Here is a 21,497-nt window from a genome sequence, read left to right as displayed (position 1 = left end):
CCTGTTTATATTTAATGCAACAATAGAATAACTGAGCTCTTTGTTCTTGCATTTAGTTCCTTAAAAGACTGCCTTCCTTTGGAAGGAGTGGACCAGGGGCACCTGGGTGGCTCATTCGTTAAGCATCTGGCTTCAGCTCAGGTCATGATCCCAGGGTCCTAAAATTGAGCCCCGCCATCAGGGCTCCCTGCACAGCGTGGCCTGCTTCTCCCTCTCCCACTCCCCCTGCTTGTATTCCCTCTCTCACTGTCTCTCTCTCTCTCTGTCAAATAAATAAATAAAATCTTTAAAATAAAAAAAAAAAGGAAGGAGTGGGCCAGATGCTGACTCTTACTGGATTACTAAATGCAAGAAATAGGAGCTTTTCTCTGGGATAGCAACCCTTGTCCATATCAGCTGACCTGGTACTTCCCTACATTACTTTAGAGATATAACTTCCAGTTTTTTGTTTATTTATATTTGGAGGGTAAAGTCTGGTTGCTAATATTCTGTGAGCAGCTGCAGAGATAGGGATCTTGATCTCTCTTCCAATCTCACCCTTAGTCATACCTGGTCTCACTCTAGGCATACCCCTGCATACCACTTTTAGGTGAGTCCCTGGATTTTATGGGGCAAATTCTTCTCTGTAGGTATTGTTGGCACTGATTTTTTTCCACCTACTGTATTAGGCATGACTCCATCTGCTTTCTGATTGCTAACATTTGTTGAGATTTCCTGCCTGTTCATTGTTTCCCCTTCTCTGTTACTAATTTTTGTGGATTTATTCCCTTACTCTCATTTTAATAAGATTCCTGAAGGGAGAGGAGGTAATTTCCTGTGCTCAGTGTATTGTCTTAAACAAGAACTTCAAAATACTTATGAAGGCTTGAAAGCATCCTATATTTTAGAAGACTTTCCATCAAAAATTATGATAAAACCCACTTTGAGGCTTAAAGGCATTAACTCTTAGCTCTCAGGAAAATGTGGTTTTCAACAATGACTTAGTCTCTCAAGTCTCTGAATAAAGAGCATTATGATCAGGGTAGTAAATAAAAAGTAATAATTATATTGTGGACCAGACACTTTAGTGTTTTATTAAACACAGCCTCATTGAATGCTCACAGCAATCAGAAGAGGTAGTATATTATTTCCCCCAGTTAACATAGAAATTCAGACACAGTAAAGTAATAAAACTTGCTCAAGTACTATATGATACAGAATGATTCCCTAACCACGTTGATCTCTGTAGGTATTAAAATGAACTATAATCTAGTTTACCTTTTCGTCCTGGAAGTTAGTGGCTTTTGATGAAGTATTATGGAAAAGAGCATTCAGGGAGAAAAGTCAATACTGACTTATTTAGGATTGATATCCTTGTGAAGCCAATAAAATTAATGAAAACTTTCGGCCCTTCTCTCTTCTGTCTCAGACCACATAGCTAACTAAGTTCTTTGCTGGTCAGTAAGATGGTACAGTCATTCAGAGTTTTTTTGGAGTACTTGACTGTGTTACATTTTAAAGTGTATTCTGTTTCTAGAAATTTGTCCTACAGTTCTACAAGTGCACTAGCGTACATGTGTGGGAATGTTTACGGCATTATTTGTAATAGAAAGCTAGAAAAACCTAAGTGTCCATCAGTAGGGGATTGATTAATTTGTAATAGGTATGTCCATGCATGGAATGCTGTGTAAAAAAAATGAAAAAGACCTATGCTGATATAAAAAGATCTTCAAGTAATATTGTATGAAAAGAGTCATTTACAGTATGATCCTATATGTGTAAAAAGTATATGTTAAGTATGTGCACTCATTTATTTGAATACATGTGGAAAAGATGGGAAGAACATATGAAAAGAGTTGTTATTCTGATGGAGATTGTAGGAATTTTTAAGTCCATATCCTTAAATACCACTTATTTTACCATGAACATGTACATTTTACAATGTTATGAAAATAAAGCTTAATGGTTTTCAGTAGCTCTTGGTAGTATACCAGCAACACTAGCTGGTCCTGGGTTTCCTAGGTAAATTACAATCTAATGGGGGAGGTCTGGGAATCCATATCCTAACAGGGGCTTTAAGTGATTCTCAACATTAGGCAGCTGTGCACGCATGCTCATAAATATACATAATTCAGACTAAGAGCAAGTTACCATAGAAAGACAATTTAAAAAGTGAGACTACTTTGAATGATGCTGAATTAATAATAAATTTCAAAATTTGGAGGTGATAAATGATTTGTAGGAAATTATCAAACATTTTAAAGATAGACTAACCTGGTTTATTCCACTTGACCTGGAAGAAAGTGAGACACACATCAGAGATACTGCTCAGCCCATGTCATAGGTGAATTCTTCTGAATCTTTATGGAACATATTTCTAAATCTATTTAAAGTATTTCGGAGCAGAGAGGAGAAGAGTAAAACTTGTTTGTTCTGTTTACAAAGCCAACAGAGCACCGTTTCCAAACCTTTCAGGTATAGATAGGGGTTTTGGGGTTCTTGTTTTTTGTGTTTTTGGGGGCCTAATCATTTTAAGATTGTGGTTAAAATTTTATAAATATTATTTGAAACAGTAATATACACCATGACTAAATGAAATTCATTTTAGGGATCAGAAGACGGTTTGATGTTAGGAATTCTGTTAATAGAATTATGAATATTAATAGACCAAGGAGAAAAATTATGACCTTTTAGTTTTCTGCCCCAAAGTACACACAATAAAATTAATATGTTTGTGGTTTTTGAAAACACAGAACCCCAAACAAAGCTCTTAGACCGGTGGAACTAGCTGAATAGTTTTCTTCCTTTTTAAAAATATTTCATTCATTCATTCATTGAGAGAGAGCATACTATGCACACAGGTTGGGGGTAGGCACAGAGGGAGAGGGACTTGGAACTTGCTGAATAGTTTTTCTTTTTAAAAATACTTTATTCATTCATTCATTCATTCATTTTTTGAGGGAGGGGGAGCACATGCTTGTGCACACTCAGGGTAGGGGCAGAGAGAGGGAGAGAGAATCTTAAGTAGGGTCCACACCCAGCGCAAAGACCCACCTGAGGCTCCATCTCTTGACCTTAGCTGAAATCAAGAGTTGGATGCTTGACTGACTGAGCCACCCAGACTCCCCATAGCTGAATAGTTTCTTAACATAACAAAGGTGTTACAGAGTGTTAGCCAGTATCAGGCTTAATGGTAGAACACTAGAGGTGATCTTGTTAAAGTTAGGATATATTTCCATTCAAGTTAAAATCTGTTTATTTTGATAAATGATTTTAAAGAGTATTTGGAGGAATAAGCAATATGAGAATATTCCAGTAAATTCTAAACAAGAAAAAAAAAAGATTGAGGGCTGGGCTAATCTATCAGATATTTATTGATTCTATTATTTATTTTAAGAAGATTTTATTTATTTGTTAGCGAGAGAGAGAACAAGAGAGAGCATGTTGGCAGGTGGGGGGTGGGGAGCAGAGGGAGAGGGAGAAGCAGGCTCCTTGCCTAGCAGGGAGCCTGATTCAGGCAGCTCCTGGGACCCTGAGATAATGACCTGAGCCGAAGGCAGGTGCTTAACCAAATGAGCCCCCCAGGTACCCCTATATCATATATTTGAATATTACAAAAACTAAAGTAAGGAATAGCTATATGAAACTGTGTAATACATGTAGTCAAAAAACTCCATGTATGTGTGTGAGTAGTCTTTTCAGGTTACTGGAGAAAATATGAAAAAAAACACTCTCATATAATAGTGGGAGAAAAAATTTCAATAACCTTTTTGAAAGGCATTTGGCAATAGTGAATGCATTTTTAAGTATATGTATACTTTGGTCCAGTGCTCTGCTTCTAGGAGTTATTCCACATATTTTTTAAGAGACAAATTTTGTCTAATTCACAAGGTTGTGATGATAAATCAGACCTGATACTGTTTCATCAGGGATCGTTTTTTGTAAGTTTGTATGTTACAGCTCCTTTCCGCCTCTGCTGTTTCAAGAGCTAGTGGCCTCTCTAATTGGTATAGCTCGGAAAGATAGACATCAGTGACACATATGCCTGACTTGGGCCACAGAATGAGTTCTGTAGATGATGTAGCCAGGATTAGTTATAGAGAAATACCTGCAAATATTTTGCCTTTTAGCCCTTTTATTTCCCTTTTCAAAATCTCATTCCCCTTTTCTGACAGGGCAACTTAGAATTTTGTTACATCTGATACCGTAGAAAGATAATATCCCTTCTTGCTCTTCTACGCCCGCTGCCCCCCAAGCCCCTTAGAAAGAGCTTTGGGTTTGTAATCAAAGGACCTGGCTTCTTGAGCCAGTTTTTCCACTGGCTAGTAGCTCTGAGACTTAGGAGAATCAAGAGTACTCTTCTAAACTTACTTTCCCTGAGAGCCAAGCATGCTAACCTGTCTTTCTCCACTTACAGTCCTCATGTTTATTCCTTAATCCATTGCAAATGAGATTTTACCCTACTACATCTGTACTAGTGCTTAAGCGGCAAAGACCTCCTAATTATAAAATAGAGTGTGTTTTCTTTCCTTTTTCATTTGGCCCCACTAATTCTTTTGTTTGGAAATTATTAGTTTTCTGACTAAATAATATAAAATATTTTTGGTAGTAGATACAGACTTATATAAAGAAAACCTAGAAAAATCCCTTAATCTCAGTACCCAGAAATAATCACTGGCATATTCTCTTCCATTTATATGTACATATCTTAATAAAACTGGGATTATACTTTTATATGCCTGCTTTGTATCCTGCTTTTTGTTTTCATAACATTAATACTGTAAGCAGTGAGTTTTAACTGTTGTATGGTTATCGCATTATGTGGTAGTTTAATAATCAACTGTATCTATTTTGTTCTTGTGTTAAGTTTAGGTTGCTTCTTACTGTGAACACCTTTGTACGTGAATTTGTATGTGCAATAATGCTTCTCTTTAAGGTTTGTTCCCACCTTCCAGAACCTCTTTCCACCCTTGATTTCCTCCATATGCTGGTACTTTTCCCCACTGCTTCTTTCATAGGCTGCTTTTTACACCTACCCTTAGGTTTTGGTGTTCTCCACGTTCCCTTTCCCTGCTCTGGGCTTGCAGGCAGTCTCATTTACTCCCTTAGCTTTAGTCATCACCTGGGTTGTCTGGTTCAGTTGTGGAGCACATCTCCACAACATGCTCCCTTCTTCCGAACTCCCCCCTCTGCATTTCTTGTTCCTTGGGCATCTCCTTCTGACTGATACCTGAAACACATTATAACTAGGATAAACAAAGCAATTACCTGTGATTTCCTTTGAGGTCTTCCCTTTATCAAACGTACATACAGGGCATATTTTAGATGTTTTAGATTTATTTTATAAGCAAAAGTACCTAAGATGTGTAATGATCCTTTACAAGGTGCCAAGTGGGCAGAAAAGAATCATGGAAAGAGACAGTAATCATAACAAAATGCCTGCGTATCTTTCAAGGCTATGTGGCCTTCTTAAATCTTACCCTCATTTTCCTCCTAGTTCCCTAGTGTGAACCTGGCCTTTTATCCTCCTTGCCCTTTAAATTTACACTGAAGTGATGCCCCTTAGTGGCAAAATCAGGAACTTCCTCCATTGCTGATCAATCACATAAAAATGTCTTTTCTTGTGGTTATTGTGATTGTGACACATTGCTTAACTGTTTGTGGGTGCTTTTTTTTGCAATTCTAGTAAATACTTGTGAATTGTTACCTAACATCGAGGTACCCTAATCTTTGAGTGTTTCAGGAGAAAGAAAAGAGACAAATACGCTCCCTTTCTACAGGAATTTGTATCTTTTGAGAAGGTGAGACAAGGATACTTAGTGTTTATTTTGAAATGATAATGTCTGTACAGTAGACATTATTCCAACTTTTGCAGTTGTCATTTAATTTCATAACCGAAGCTGCTTTTTTCTAGTCTGTCACGTACTTGTCATAGCCAGTCTAGAAATACTTGTCAAATGACTGGAATGAGGGTGTAGATCCTTGAAGACCTTCGTGCTTTAAAAATGCAAAGCAGGGGCACCTGGGTGGCTCAGTGGGTTAAAACCCCTGCCTTCGGCTCAGGTCATGATCCCAGGGTTCTGGGATCGAGCCCCGCATCGGGCTCTCTGCCTACTTGTGATTTCTCTCTGTCAAATACATAAATAAAATCTTTTTTTTTTTTTTAAAAAAAAGCAAAGCAAAAATTGTTTTAAGGAAAAGTAGTATAGCCACATTAAATACAATATGGGAAGAGGAAAAACCCTGCTCTTAATCTCTCCTAACAAAATTGCTGATAGATTTGTATATCTCTTTTTTTTTTCAGATTTGTGTTTATGTGGTTAAAATTATGTATCCTACTTTTTTCTACTTACTGTGTCATTTTATGACTATTACTTAAAATGGCTGCATAATAATCTATTAGTTGCAAGAACTTTGGGCCCTGTTGTATGCACAGTGTATGAAAAGTAGATGATATATTGTTTCTGAAAAATAGAACTCTTAAGAGAAAATAGTCATTCTAATAAAATAAAATTGCTTTATCATATGGATTTTACCAAGTAGGAGAACCATAACCTTCTTATTATAAGGTCAGTGCCTTTTAATTTTCAGACTCATAAACCTGAAACCTGAGGAAGCTGGTCGTCATTTGAGTGTAATATACCATGTGTCAGCTATGTATTTTGGAGAATTATAAACAGAAGTTAAATACCTGCTTATTTGGAGAATTAGTATTATAAAACTTAATATTAACATTGTGTTCTTTTATAGATTATGGAGCTTTGTGGTGCAACGAGACTTGGTTATTTTGGAAGAAGTCAGTTCTATATCGCTTTGAAACTTGTAGCTGTTGCCCAGTCTGGTTTCCCTTTAAGAGTGGAAAGTATAAATACAGGTAAATATGGAATACATTAGTAGCTGAAATGAAAATAGACTTATGCTCACAAACGAAGTAAAGTCAGTAGAATTGTTGAGTCTTCCTGACATTTTAGTATTCTCTCTAGCTTCATTCATTGGTTCATTGGTGAATATTAGAAAAATATCTCTGTCTTAAACCTGTTATGGTGTGTATGTACTTAATACATATTTGGTAGTCATATAAAAATTGTTAATAGTGGTGATTTTTCAGAATTCACTAAAAGTTGCTTAGAGAGATTTTGGGTGAATAATTGTATCAAAGTAAATGATGGATTGTAGTGACTGACCACCTTCTTATGTGCCTTCCTTATTTTCTTCTTTTCTGATTCGTATAAAACTACATAATGCTTTGTGGTTTTTTGTTTGGGAAGACTGTGCATTTGACATTAGAAAGTTAACCAAAACTTTCTGATTTGGATAGAGACAAAGTTAAAATATTGGCAGACTAAAACCTACACACAGACCTTTGACTACCTTAGAAGTGTCACCTAGGATAATTAGTTTTTCTGTGATTGGGAGGCTTATTGATGCCGAAGTCAGTGGAAATTCTATAAAGGTAGCATTTAAATGCAGAGTTCTGTGGTTGTCATAGGGAAAAGAGGAAAGAGAAAACTTGAGGCTTTCTGTAATGTTGGTATTTTTATAAATAGTTTTTAAGCACCAGGTTCAGTTTATTGGTCAATGTGAGGTTTTCATTTTGGACCTCTGTTTTGCCTCACATCATTCTTCTAGAATTGAGAATTCATATTCTTTTCAAATAATTTTGAATTCTTTTACATAAATACTGAGTAAGCTTAGTATTTCCAACTCCTTAGTATGGAGATTCAAGAGAGATAAAGATAGTCATGGTGAAGGGAAGTATACTTTCTGCTAAAAATTCTGCTTCTGTGTGTGTTTTCCAGTCTAAAGGTGTGAGCTGTGACTGATCTGCAAAGAAGTTCTTGGTTTTCTTTCTTCTCTGTTTATTTGAATGTAGGATATCTGCCCATAGAAATGTCACAAGCCAGATTAAAGTGGACAGCTATCATGCCTTGTACCGTGGTGTTGGTAGGGGAACAGTAAAATATTTTCAGGAATTTGTGCCGTGAAGTGTCTAGATTAATCTAGTCTCAATCTAGTGATATATTCTCTCCTCTACTAACAGCTGAGCTCTAACATATAAAGAGAATCAGTATGAGCAGAAAAGAAATTGTCTAGACCTTCAGGTCAGACTGTCCTGGCTTCAGACTCTTGTCAGTTACTGTCAGTGACCTTGGCACCTTGTTACCTTAGTTGCAAGCACAGAGCCAGATAGGATATTTATTATAGCTATTGTTATTGCCTTTAGAAGGACAGTTTAGTGTTTTACTACTTTCTAGGTTAGAGTCTCCCTAAACAGTGAAAGGGAGTGGTAAACATATGTGTCTGTCTCCGTTTTTTTTTAAATTCTTTCTAATATCTAATTCATATTTCAGTTTTAACATGTGCTCTTTTTCATTTTAAAGTAATAATAATTTCTGTGGTTAACAGTAAAGGACCTTCCTCTGCCAAGATTTGTTGCTTCAAAGAATGAACAGGAATCCCGCCATGCAGCCTCATATTCTTCAGATTCTGAAAATCAAGGGTCTTACTCTGGTGTAATTCCCCCACCACCTGGAAGAGGACAAGCGAAAAAGGGATCTGTAAGCCACGATACTGTCCAGCCTCGTACATCTACAGATCAGCAGGTATTCATGTACCTGAACGTGTTACCAGTTGATGGCCTGTATAGATGTTTACATTAAAGCATTTAATGATACCTTATTAATGAAAATGTCACCTTAAAAATATTTAAGTCTTAATAATATTCTCTCCAGGATCCTGCATCCCCAGTAGTTTCACCCCAGCAGTCCCCACCAACTTCTCCACACACATGGAGGAAGCACAGCCGTCACCCCAGTGGGGGAAATAGCGAGAGGCCTCTTGCAGGACCTGGGCCATTTTGGTCTCCCTTTGGGGAAGCACAATCAGGTATTTGAAATTCTTTAGAAGTGAAGGTTATTTATTAAGGGTGGTAAATTGAAGGAAACTTGATACTATTCCTTTAAGAGTTGCCTCCAAGGCAATATTTAATTATAAATTAAGCACCTTAATTAGAAGCAAAAGCCAACCATGAAAGTTTGTAAGCAGATGCATCGCTTTGAACAATGGTAATTGCATTTACTTATTCATGTGATGCTTAGACAGAAGTTTATAGATACCAGATTCTCTGAAGATGAAACAAATAAATAATGATTTCCCAGAATATAAGGTATATATTATATTAGTTCCAGTATTGACAAGGAAAGCACAGTAATAATTTAAAAGAGGTATAATTTTAAGTTGACAGAAGACATTCACTTTGGAAATCATTAACATTTCTTCAAAGTTAGAGTTTGAAAGAAAACATTTATAATATGTGTATGAGGAGTTATAGTACAAACCTGGTAACTGTTTTTTTCTCTAGAAGTGAGCCAGCATGTGTACCCTTCTCTTTCCAGGTTCTGCTGCTGCTGACGCAGTGTGGTCGGGGCACTCTCCACCTCCACCTCCACCGCAAGAAACTTGGGTCAGTTTTGCAGATACTCCACCAACCAGTACTCTTTTAACCATGCATCCTGCTTCTGTCCAGGTGTGACATTTTATTGGTATTGCATTTTTGTTTGCTTCATTCAGAGTATTGCTACAGTCATTTTTTTTAATATATATTTTGCTATTGCAAATTTTGTAAATACAGGTTCACTCTTTATAGAACACGGAACTCTGCTCTGTGTCTTAGTCTGTTAGCAGTGGAATGTTTCAATATAAGTTTTGGCTGATTTTCTTTCTAATTATTCAACGAAGTTTTGAAAGTTTTCTGCGCCTAGGAATATATTTGCTTGGCTTTCTTAGCACATTTTTCATAACTTTCTGTTGCTTACACACTGCTGTCATTTTACGCACTTATATAATCATTGTGCAGAAACATTCAGTAACCTGATTATAACAAATATGTGGTTTGGTGATGACTTTGTGAAGACTTCTTATATTTTAAACATCCACAAAAAGTAAGTTTTAATTTCAAAGATAAATAACCTAGCAATCTTGGTCCATATAATTATATAGATAGATATTGTACTGAGGAAATAAATGTTTCATTACAGGACCAGACAACAGTACGAACTGTAGCATCAGCTACAACTGCCAATGAAATTCGTAGGCAATCCAGTAGTTATGATGATCCCTGGAAAATAACAGATGAACAAAGACAGTATTATGTAAATCAGTTTAAAACCATTCAGCCTGATCTAAACGGATTTATTCCAGGTGAGTTGTTAAAAACAAATTCTTCTGGATGGGACAGGACAGAGTCTCAATTTCATAATTTCAAAGGCATGGTTTTATTGGTCAGAGATTATAAATGATAATTCTCAAATTGTTTATCTAAAGAGTTTATAATCACTGGAGAAAAAAAACATGACATACACACATGTTAAGTTTCCTACCTTTTGCCACAGTGATAAAAGTCTTAAGACTCTTAACCTCACATTTTATTCTTGGGTGTGTAAGTTCAGCATAACATTAAACAACACTGTTTTAATATTTCAGGATCTGCAGCTAAAGAGTTTTTTACAAAATCAAAACTTCCTATTCTTGAACTTTCTCACATTTGGTAAGTGTGGTATTTCACATCAGTTCTGTAATATGGGTTGTTTCAGAGGAGCTTCCAGCAAGTAGATTTTCAGACCTTAAAAAATAAACTATTAGAGTAACCTTTTCAAGAATATGTTCTCGAAGAACTCAGTAATGATCAGCTTTTGTCTCACTCTCTGGAAAAGAAATAAGTGTCTACGGCCATACCACCCTGAACGCGCCCGATCTCGTCTGATCTCGGAAGCTAAGCAGGGTCGGGCCTGGTTAGTACTTGGATGGGAGAAAAGAAATAAGTGATGCCAGTACAGTGGTTCATTAAAAAGTGCTCAAATTCTTTAAGTTGTATCTGCTGTTTCTTGTTGCTAGCATAATGCTTGGAATAAAAGCTAATTGGTTCATCCATGGTTATATGTAGCCCATCTGGTTTTTAACAAGCTTATACCTATTATGTATTATTCATACTATTAGCTATACCTATACCTATCCCAAGTCATGAGCTTAAGAACAGTGCTTAGCTCCCACTTAAATCCCAGCTAAGTCTTTGGATAGCTGCTATGTAGTTGGAATTAGTCAGTCTAAACAAATTATAATCACAAATTACTTTTAAAAAACAATTCTCAGATAAACATAAATGTTATTTCTACTTTAAATTATTTCATTAGTAGGGTTTTTAGTAGCATAGAGTGCTATAGTAGAAGGAAGATGGATAATGCCTAAACTGAAAAATCAAGAACTAGCAACGTATACATGCTATTTCTAGTGTTACTTGTTAAATACAAAAGTGGTTGCTTCTGCATCTAGAAAGTGGAAGAATGGTGGGGGCGGTGTTTTTGTTTTTGTTTTTTAATATCAAGCCTTGTAATTCTTTTGGATGCTTTAAGGTGGATACATGTACCTTTGATAACAATAAAAATGAAGGTTTTTAAATTTTCAGTGACTTATTAAATAGACCTGCCTTTAAACTAAATCCTGTTACTTAAAAATGCATATGGATTAAAGTTTATTTTTTGGTGGTTTTACTTATTTAAGCTGTTTGTAGCATTTTATTATAAGAATTTCAAGTATTCAGAAAAGTTTAAGGAATTGTGCCTTGAATGTCCATATGCCCACTGCCTACATTTTGCAGTCAGTTTTCTGTATTCTCTTTTTTATACTTCTTCCCATCTATGGGATTTTTAAATTTTTTTTTTGTACTTTTTCTGGAAAAGGGTTTCTTTTGCTTCTTTTTGAGACGTAAAGGGATCCAAAGCAGATGATTATATTTATAGTAAGTTTGTCTTCTAGGGAACTTTCAGATTTTGATAAAGATGGAGCATTGACACTGGATGAGTTTTGTGCTGCTTTTCATCTGGTAGTTGCTAGGAAGAACGGCTATGACTTACCAGAAAAACTCCCTGAAAGCCTAATGCCCAAACTGATTGATTTGGAGGACTCAGCAGGTAAGATTGGGAGCTGAAGGTACCTGGTTACAGGCCTTGATAAACATAGCACTTGATTCTTTTTTTCCTTTTTTAAGATTTTATTTATTTATTTATTTGCAAGACAGAGTGAGAGAGAGAGTGAGTGTGCAAGTAGGGGGAAGGGGAGAATCTCAAGCAGATTCTGTGCTGACCACAAAGCCCATTTAGGGCCAGTCCCATGACCCCAAGATCATGACCTGAACCAAAACCAGGAGTCAGATGTTCAACCAACTGAGCTATCCAGACGCCTCAACACAATTCTTAAAGCAAAATCAAGATAGTTGTTAAAACATAAGAGCGCAGGGGTGCCTGGGTGGCTCAGTCGTTAAGCATCTGCCTTCAGCTCAGGTCATGATCCCAGGGTCTTGGGATCGAGCCCCGAATCGGGCTCCCTGCTTGGAGGGAAGCCTGCTTCTCCCTCTACCACTCCCCCTGCTTGTGTTCCCCCTCTCACTGTGTCTCCATCAAATAAATAAAATCTTAAAACGAAAGAAAAAAAAAAACTTAAGAACATAGACATTTCATTAAGAGTAAGTAGGTTTGCCATTCGAATGTGCTCTATAGGCTGAACTTGGATTAATGGTTTATTTAGTCAGTTTTAATAGGTTTTATTTATTTTTTAAAAGATTTTATTTATTGGTCAGAGAGAGAGAGACAGAGCACAAGCAAGGGAAGTGGCAGGCAGAGGGCAAAGCAGGCTCTTGGCTGAGTAGGGAGCCTGATGCAGGACTCAGTTCCAGAATCTGGGACCATGACCTGAGAGGAAGACAGATGCTTAACTGACTGAGCCACTCAGGCATCCCTGTTTAGTCAGTTTTAAAGAGACAAATAATATATGCCACTATTTCGGTTTAACTTTTGACTTCCTGAGATTTGGAGAGCATTTCACAGTATCTGGTTGTTTGCCACCTATAATTGCATTATATATTGTCTGGGGTGGGCGAGGTAGCCTGTCTGCATTATCAACGTTTTTCCATTGAATGCATCTTAATTCGTTGAAGGACTATGCCTGGTTTATCATAAGACCGATGCAGTGTGCAAGCATTTTCCTTTCAAAAGCCCAACTCTTTTCTTCTGACTAAAGAAATCTGGGAATTTTGTGTTTGATTATAGATAGTGCTATTTTTGTTACCATGTTTACAAGAATGCTCTTGTAAATGCCCATATTAACTGGTAACTTTCTTTAAAAGGAAGCAGAACTTTTAAAGGGTAAAGAAATGAGTAAAATTCAGAATGAATAAAGGAAATCTTAACGTTAAATTCTTAATGAGCCTAATTAAAAATTACCGTTTTCAGTTTTCTTATGTCAGTTTTTTTTTGGATGTTATGATGGAAGGAATTTTATACTTTTAAAAGAAAAATTAAAACAGAATTTGGCTCTCAAAAGGGCCTTCATCTATTAGGCAGTGTCTGTTTAACCCACAAAGACACATGATCTGACCTTATTGCCTAAATCATATAGAAGGAATCATATGCATGTTATGAATGTCACAAAGAGAACAGTATCCTTGGTGTTAGGAATCTGAGTCTGCTTCTAGTTTTGCCAGTTATTCCTGTGACCCTGGGCAAGTTCTGACCACTTACTCTGTTTTTTCCTTCTGTTTCTCCACCTGAAATGTGGATTTGATGCCATTCATGTTTCAGGACCTGAATTGTACACTGACCTTTTATCACTGAATAAATTGATTACAAACTTTAGCATTGATTTTATGTTTTTTAGAACATTATCTTAGGAGAATCCTAGGATTTTCCCAATCATTTCAGGTAGTTATTAGGTATCCTCTAATTTGAGCTAAGAGCTAAGTATTTTTGTCAGTAATTTTGCTTCACAGTACTTTGATTTACCCAATTAAGAAATGAATGAAAAGAATTGTGTCTAGCTTATTTGATAGTAGCCAAAGGGGGAAGAAATTTAGTAGTTTCTACTTGGTGTATCGTTTTAAAAATTGGGCCTTGTATTTGGAAATTTTCTGTGACATTAATTCTTTGAAAACTGATAGCATACAAATACAAGAAAATAAGTCAAGTTTATTCTGTTACGTTATTCTCTAGAGACTTGTCTGAACCTGTTATCTGTTGCATTCAGATTGGTAAATCTGGCTATTGCATGTAGTCAGTGGTATTTGTTTTGTTTTGTTTTTAAAGATTTCATTTATTTGAGAAAGAGAATGAAAGAGCATGAGTTGGGGAGGGAGGGGCAGAGGGAGAGGCAGAAGCAGACTCCCTGCTGAACAGGGAGCTGGAGGCCTGGGCTCCAGGGGTCTGTCCCAGATCCCTAACTAAGATAGTGACCTGAGCCAAACCAGACACTTTTTAACTGACTGAGCCACCTAGGCCCCCCATTGTTTTTTGTTTTTAATTTAAATAAATTCTGGTTCTTCGTAAACTTGGTCTACAGACTGAATTTTAGGGCTCATGATTGAAGAATTTCTTTTATGGGCATTCTTTTTTTTTTTTTTTTTTTAACATCTGTTAAATCTGTTTAGCCAAGAAACATGGGTTTTTTGGCCTGCATTTATCTGTACACTGTTGCTCTAATTTTAACTTTTTAAAGGTTTCCGAAGATCAGATAATTTTTTCCCATTCCAACACAGTATTATGTGGTTTTCTGATCGAATTTATTATAAACATTTGACTACACAATATTAAATTCAGATCTGCTTTGCCTACTTACAAATGATAAATTTAGAATTCTGTTAATTTTGGGGTGGGAGAAACTGATTAATCTTTTTTTACCTACCTCTGATAAGGCTGAGGTTCACAGTCCACAAAGTCCTTTGAGTATAGAAATTATTGCGTGACACTGTGGATCCATCAGTATCCACAAAAGTAATTTAAAATAGCTGTGTTTTTAGAAGTTCACGTTAGAAGTTTAGACACTAAAAGGGACATACCCAAACGGTTTCTTTTGGCTGATCTGAGAATTTATTACAGGAGGCTTTCTGACTGACAGGCAAATGTTACCTTCTGTTTTCTGTGATCTCTCGCAACATCACTTACATGCTGCTTATTATGGCACACATCACACTGAATCTTGTTCTTTTTTTCCTCTTTCTACTACCTCACTGAGCCCCTTAAAAAAAAACAGGAAATGCATCATACTCATTGTAGTATCCTAAGGACATAGCACTTTTAAATTATTGAGTGAATTAATGTTAAGTGTGCCACTTTTTAAAGTAGTATATTTTTATATCCCATCTTTGAAATATAACTGTTACTATAAGTTTGTGATGTTGGGACATACTAAAATATTAGCTCTGCAGGTATTCTGTATTGGCAATTTAAATAACTTATCAAAAAATAAATAGTGACTAGTGGTGACTTGAGTGACTTGAGTTACAGCCACTTGAAGTAACCAGATTAGGCTTTCTGTAGGCATGCAAACATGGCTTGGGGACATTTATAATTTTTCGAAAATTATTTGACCAGGTTCATAGGATTAAATAGCCGATAAAACAGAACAACTAATGAGCGTAGGTAGAGTGCTTATTTGGGCCTGCATTGAAATATTTAATATTTAAGATCAGCACTGAATTTGGCAGCTAGAGTAAATACAAAGGGAGACTTTGTTTTTATTGTCTTACCAAAAAAAAAAAAAGAGAGAGAGAGCATACCAAAATTCATCTAAGGAAACACCTTTCTGAAGCTGTTATTTCAAGAAAGAATGTTCATCTTCTAAGAATGGTTATCTACTTAAAAAAACAGAGTGACCTGCTAATCTGCCACAACACGCTATATCTTAAAAGGACAAAACCAAACATACTTAGATGCTGTACACTTCAACTCAGTTCACAGAGATTCTGCTTTGGAGCACAGTTGCTATTTGACACACAGCTTTTGTGATTATTTGGTAAATCTCTTTCTCTCAAACTAGCCTGGAGGATCCAAGTGGGTAGTAACTGAATCAGTCTTGTTCGTTACGTTTCAGCACCTAACAGGGTACAAACTGCGTATTTAGGTAGGCGCTCCCATGTTTGACATGACTACATAGCCCAGCCATTTGTTTTTAAAACTCCTTCCTGTCTTTATAACCCAGTACTCACGAGCAAATCAGCAATATCTGCTTGAGATGCTCAGAGCGGGAGAGGAGTTGTTCCCTGTTCCGTCTCTTCCTCCGTCATCACTCCTTCACATAGTAAGTTGGAGCATGTTTCATTGTTGCTGATACGGTATATAATGTGGGTCCCAAAACTCCTTGCAAGCTTTCTGATAGGAATATTGTTAAAAGCCACAGACTTTTTATGAATAGTTTACCAAAAATCCATACTTGAGACTAACTTGTGCTAAAATCACTGTTGAGTTTTCTGTTCATCCAGAAACTTTTAGCATAGAAAAGCCAACACAAATAACACATGGAGATAACTGTTTTCACCAAGTACAATCACACTGTACATCCTTGATTTTTTTTTAATAGTGCTGAACATCTTTATACTTTGTCACATACAGGGATGTCACATTCCTTATCATACCATGTATTCCATAATATAGATGCACCTTAATTTAACCCGTGTCTTAGTGATGGATTTTTGGGTAGTTTCTTGACTTTACCTTTAAAACTGTGCTGTTTAAAAAAAAAAAAGTACATATATCTTTATTTTGTATAAACCATTCTAAATCTTTATTTTGGAAAATTCACTCTCCCAAGTACCTTTAGTTGCAGAGGAAAAATCATGAAAATATGCACTGCAAGTATTCATCACCAACTTTACACTTAAGGAATTGCTTCAAGCACCCCCTCTCCATGCATCACCCCTACACATGTTCTTAATGCTGGTGTCATTTCTTTCCAGATGTTGTAGCTGACAAATCAGGACAGTTACAGATATTGGCGAAAATGTACCATTTAATGAAACTGGTCAAAATAATTAGAACTCCTCAAATTCCTGGTGAAGACATTAATAAGACTAGATAATATTTGAAGGAGAAAATTTCTACAAGGATGACCCAATAGGGGCTTTAAAAGATTATGATTTACCTATCAGGGGATTCATAATAGTCCTTGGGAATAATTACTGATACTTTTAATTTTTTTTTTTTAAAGGAAAAATTCTGTATTTTTTCTTTACAATTGTGCTGCAAAACTCAAAAGCAAAGTGAAGGACATCTATCTTCCTCTGTTAGAAAGAGGACTCCATGGAAATAAATGGGAGCTTTGTCATCTTGCTCAATACTGTATCTTTATTTACTGTGCTTATGTACAGGCCCTCCATAAATGCTTACTGATTGAATTCATGTTTTTATTAATTGTGCCACTAGATTACACCCCAGAATTGTAACATCTTTTATTCTTCGGTCTTTATACTCATTTTTACAATGTTCTCTGTAAGTTTTGAAAACAATAACTAATTGATATTTTTCATCATGAAATTCTAATTATCTTAAGTGGATTAACATTAAGTGGGCTTCTTCATTTTTAGCTGTATTTGGATAATGAGAGCCTCCTAGCTGTAGGTAATAATCTTTAAAGTATAGTAACTGAGTCAAATAGTAGCGCCTATAAAATGCTGACCAGTTGTGCCCCCCCCCCCCAAAAAAAAACAGTAGGCTACAATTTAATTGGGATTTTGGGTGACTTTTGTTTCTTTCAAACCTTGTTACACACATTTTTACCTTCACTTTAAAAAAAAAAAAATCCCTTGGGGAAAAAACTGAGAAACTTCTACATAGACTATATCGAGTTCTGCTTACTGAATAAGTTTCCGTTTTGTGGACTGTTGAAAATTAAAATTAAATTTTCAAATAGAATGTAGTTTTTTGATGGATATGACACCATTCAAAACAAAGCATATCTTAAAATTCTTTAATTTCTTTTGCATTTTCATTGCATATCCCAATCTTTTTTTTTTTTTTTTAATGATTTATTTGAGAGAGAAACAGAGAGCAAGTGCATGAGAAAGAGCAAGTGAGAGAGAGAGCAAGCATGAGGGTGGAGGGCAGAGGAAGAGGTAGTGCTTGACTCCCCACTAAACAGGGAGCCCGACCCAGGCCTCAGTCTCAGGACCCTGAGATCACTGAGCCAAAGGCAGATGCTTAATTGACTGAGCCCCCCAAGCACCCCTGCTTATCACTATGTTTTAAATGTGAATGAAGAAGGTACCATTAGTAGTTTTCCTTGAAGACTTAAAATTTGTCCAAATCTGTTTATTTTTTATATAAGAACTTTTTAAGGTCAGCATAGTATTCACATTTCAAATAAAACATGTAGTTGTGGGGCGTCTGGGTGGCTCAGTGGGTGAGGGCCTCTGCCTTTGGCTCGGGTCATGATCCTGGGGTCCTGGGATCGAGCCCCACAACAGGCTCTCTGCTCAGTGAGGAGCCTGCTTCCCCCTCTTTCTCTGCCTGCCTCTCTGCCTACTTGTGATCTCTGCCTGTCAAATAAATAAATCTTTTTAAAAAAAATGTAGTTGCTTTTGCTTTTATAAAGCTAGTAAATGAGTTTGCAGCTTAACTTGAGGCTTTGTGATTGAAGAATTCTTCCTAGATTTATTTGGCTACTTGAAAGCAAAATAAGTTTTAAACCGTAAGACTTTAGGGAGTGTATATATTTCTATAAGATTAATAATAGCTGGCAGTCATTTTCTTTTTCTTTTTTTTTTTTTAAGATTTTCTTTATTTATTTGAGAGAACGAGAGGGGAGAAGGTCAGAGGGAGAAGCAGTCTCCGTGTGGCGCTGGGAGCCTAATGCGGGACTCGATCCTGAGATTCTGGGATCATGATCTGAGCCGATAGCAGTTGTTTAACCAACTGAGCCACCCAGGCGCCCAGCCTGCAGTCATTTTTGAAACAGTACTAGCATGTTGAGTGTATTACTGAGAAAAACCTAGAATAGAACTGATGCTCTTTAAGAAAGAGGTGGTTCAGCTGGTACACTGTACTAAACTGAATCTGGCAACTTCAGAATGTTTGGAGGCTAGAAGGATGAAAATCACTGACGGTATTTTTATTTTATAGTATGATCTTAAAAATGCAGTTTGCGCTCTTTTAATATTATCATTTCTAACATTATTTTTTTAATGGAAAGTTTTTTTAAGATTTATTTATTCATTCATTCATTCATTCATTCATTTGACAGAGAGATAGCACAAGTAGGCAGAGAGAGAGGGAGAAGCAGGTTCTACACTGAGCAAGGAGCCTGATGGCAGGGCTTGATCCCAGGACCCTGGGATCATAACCTGAGCCAAAGGCAGCCGCTTAACTGACTGAGCCACCCAGGTGCCCACATTTCTAACTTTAAATGTAGATCGACAGTATGTCAGTGTGATCACACTGCGTTGTATCTTCCAGACACACTTTCATACATGGAGATACTTTTTACATAAAAGCCCTTTCGGGGTTTGCCTTAACAAATAATTTAGGCTCATGCTCTTCTTTTTCAGCCCTGATGCTCTGATGATGTCAGGGGCAGAGCAGAACCGTCAGGAGGGAGGCAGGGTTGACACAGTGTTCCAGCAGGAGGCTAGGTTGGAACACTGCATCAGGTAAGAGTAAAACTACACCCCTGCCTCCGTAAGGATACAGTCTCAAAGACTAACTTCTGTGGGTGGGCAGGAAGCTCTTTCTTGGAGTTTATAGGGAGCCAAGTTGAAGGAGGTGCAAGTTTATTTACGCACCTGATTCTTCTCCTCGGACTCATGAGTATTAGGATATATCCTTTCTAGAACTTAGGTAATTTGCTCTTTTTCTACGACCATTTGTTGTTCTGTATATGAAGCAGGAAAGAAGCAATGTGTAATTTTGTGAATTTATTCCAGAAATAATTTTTGGAGTTTCTAGGACAGTGAATTTTCGAACTTTTAGTCTTAGGACCCTTTTACATTCTTAAAAATTATCGTGGACCAGGAAGAGCCTCTTTTTACATGGATTAGCTCTATCAATAATTACCCTATATAAAAAAATAGTTACTGTATTAGAAATTAAAACTGATAAATTTCATCCTTTATTTTAAAATAATAATAGTAAGCCTTTTATGTATTGACAGATATTTTTAGAAAAATAACTGTATTCTCCAAAATTTTTAAAATTTTTAAAAATTTTTAAAAAGTCATTATAAATGGGGTGATATTGTTTTACATCTTTGCAATTCTCTTTAATATCTCGCTTAATAGAAGACAGCTAGATTCTCATACTTGTTTCTGCGTTCAGTCTGTTAGATGCGGTATTTTGTTTGACGTGTATCAGAAATTGGCAAACTATGTGCTGAGGACCAAATCCAGTCCCCTTTGTAGCCCACAAATGGGGTAGTGGTAGTGTGTTGTTCTTAATCACTGGGGGAAAAACAATATTTTATGACACATTAAAATTCTATGAAATTCAAATTTTAGTTTCTGTAGATGAAATTTTACTGGAACACAAACCAGTCTCATTCCTTCCCGAATTATCGATGACTGCTTTTGCACTGCAGCAATTGAATATTTGCAACAGAGACCATGTTCGTAGCCTGCAAAGCCTAAAATATTTACTTTCTGGCCCTCTGTAGAAAAGGGTTGCCATTTTCTGGTATGTGAAGGAAATGTGGCCTCCATGGTAAAATGGAGGACTGTTTTCAGATAATTACAGATATTCTTTGGTATTACCCCCAAACTCAGCAGATGATAATTTCTTAAAGGTTGATTGCATTGCGAAAGCTGAAATCACACTAATGAGTTGTTTGTACTGTTACATTAAAATCCATAGGTCTGTCTTACACTTTGAATACACTTTGAATGAATCTTTTACCCCATTGCATGATTTTGTAACAAGTGCATTGATTGTAAAATATCAGTTCATTGAATTATACAAATCTTTGAAACGTTGGGATGTTTTATTATATCAAAAAAGCATATTTGTTAATTTAACCAATCTTCTCAAAGAAGGATTAGGAAGCTCTTGAGAGTATGGACATGGACACACATTTTCCAAAATTCTTATTTTTGCTGAAAGCTCAAGCTTTGTCATTTATAACAAGTACTGAAGACAGTTGGTTTCCTTGAAATGTCAAGCTCACTAAATTCATTTTTGAGAAAATGCCTGCCTAATACCCAAATCTGAATAATTATAGTTTATCAGCTGTTCTTTCAGGAAAAGTGGTGTTCCATGAAAAAAGTAGCCTGTTCAGCTGACAGCTGAATCACACAAGTACCTTTCCTTGAGACAACTGTAATCCTTGATGCAAAGCAGAGTGCTTTATATGTATTTCCTCTTTTTGCCGTACAAAGTACTAAGAGGATGTGTTTTCAGAGTTGAGGTTTGATAAAAATAATTTTTACTGTGATAGTTTTGAGCATTCTTCAGTGAAGTTGCCATGCATGTTTGTTTATTTTAACTAGAATGTGTGGGAGTAAAGAATATAATGACTAATATTTTGGTGCCACTGCCTTGATTCTTGCTGATAAGCCAGCAGTTTTACCTACCATTGCTTTTGCATCCTCATTGTAGGTGCCAACACAGAAAAAAAGCATTATTATCATTACAAAAACCACTCTGACTTTTCAGGACCCCCCACCCCCAAAAGAGTGTTAGGGACACCCAGGAGTTCGTGGACCACAGTTTGAG

The 21,497-nt window shown here is 36.4% G+C and overlaps 1 protein-coding gene across 5 annotated transcripts in view; it reads left to right on the top strand.

Annotated features, from left to right (window-relative positions):
* REPS1 (RALBP1 associated Eps domain containing 1) overlaps positions 1-21,497 on the top strand; it is an 85,004-nt gene that overhangs the window by 36,300 nt on the left and 27,207 nt on the right. For 4 of the 5 annotated variants that reach the window (XM_047733663.1, XM_047733661.1, XM_047733659.1 and 1 more), the window contains exons 2-8: positions 6,730-6,853; positions 8,386-8,582; positions 8,712-8,865; positions 9,375-9,505; positions 10,017-10,179; positions 10,462-10,525; positions 11,791-11,945. In XM_047733663.1, the coding sequence (XP_047589619.1) occupies positions 6,730-6,853; positions 8,386-8,582; positions 8,712-8,865; positions 9,375-9,505; positions 10,017-10,179; positions 10,462-10,525; positions 11,791-11,945 (988 nt within the window). The remainder of the gene's footprint in view (positions 1-6,729; positions 6,854-8,385; positions 8,583-8,711; positions 8,866-9,374; positions 9,506-10,016; positions 10,180-10,461; positions 10,526-11,790; positions 11,946-21,497) is intronic. The other variant, XM_047733660.1, reaches the window with a different exon arrangement.

This window comes from Lutra lutra, chromosome 6 (assembly GCF_902655055.1).
Source record: "Lutra lutra chromosome 6, mLutLut1.2, whole genome shotgun sequence".
In the NCBI taxonomy this organism is placed as follows: Eukaryota; Metazoa; Chordata; class Mammalia; order Carnivora; family Mustelidae; genus Lutra; species Lutra lutra.
This window is presented reverse-complemented; position numbering and strand designations above follow the sequence as displayed.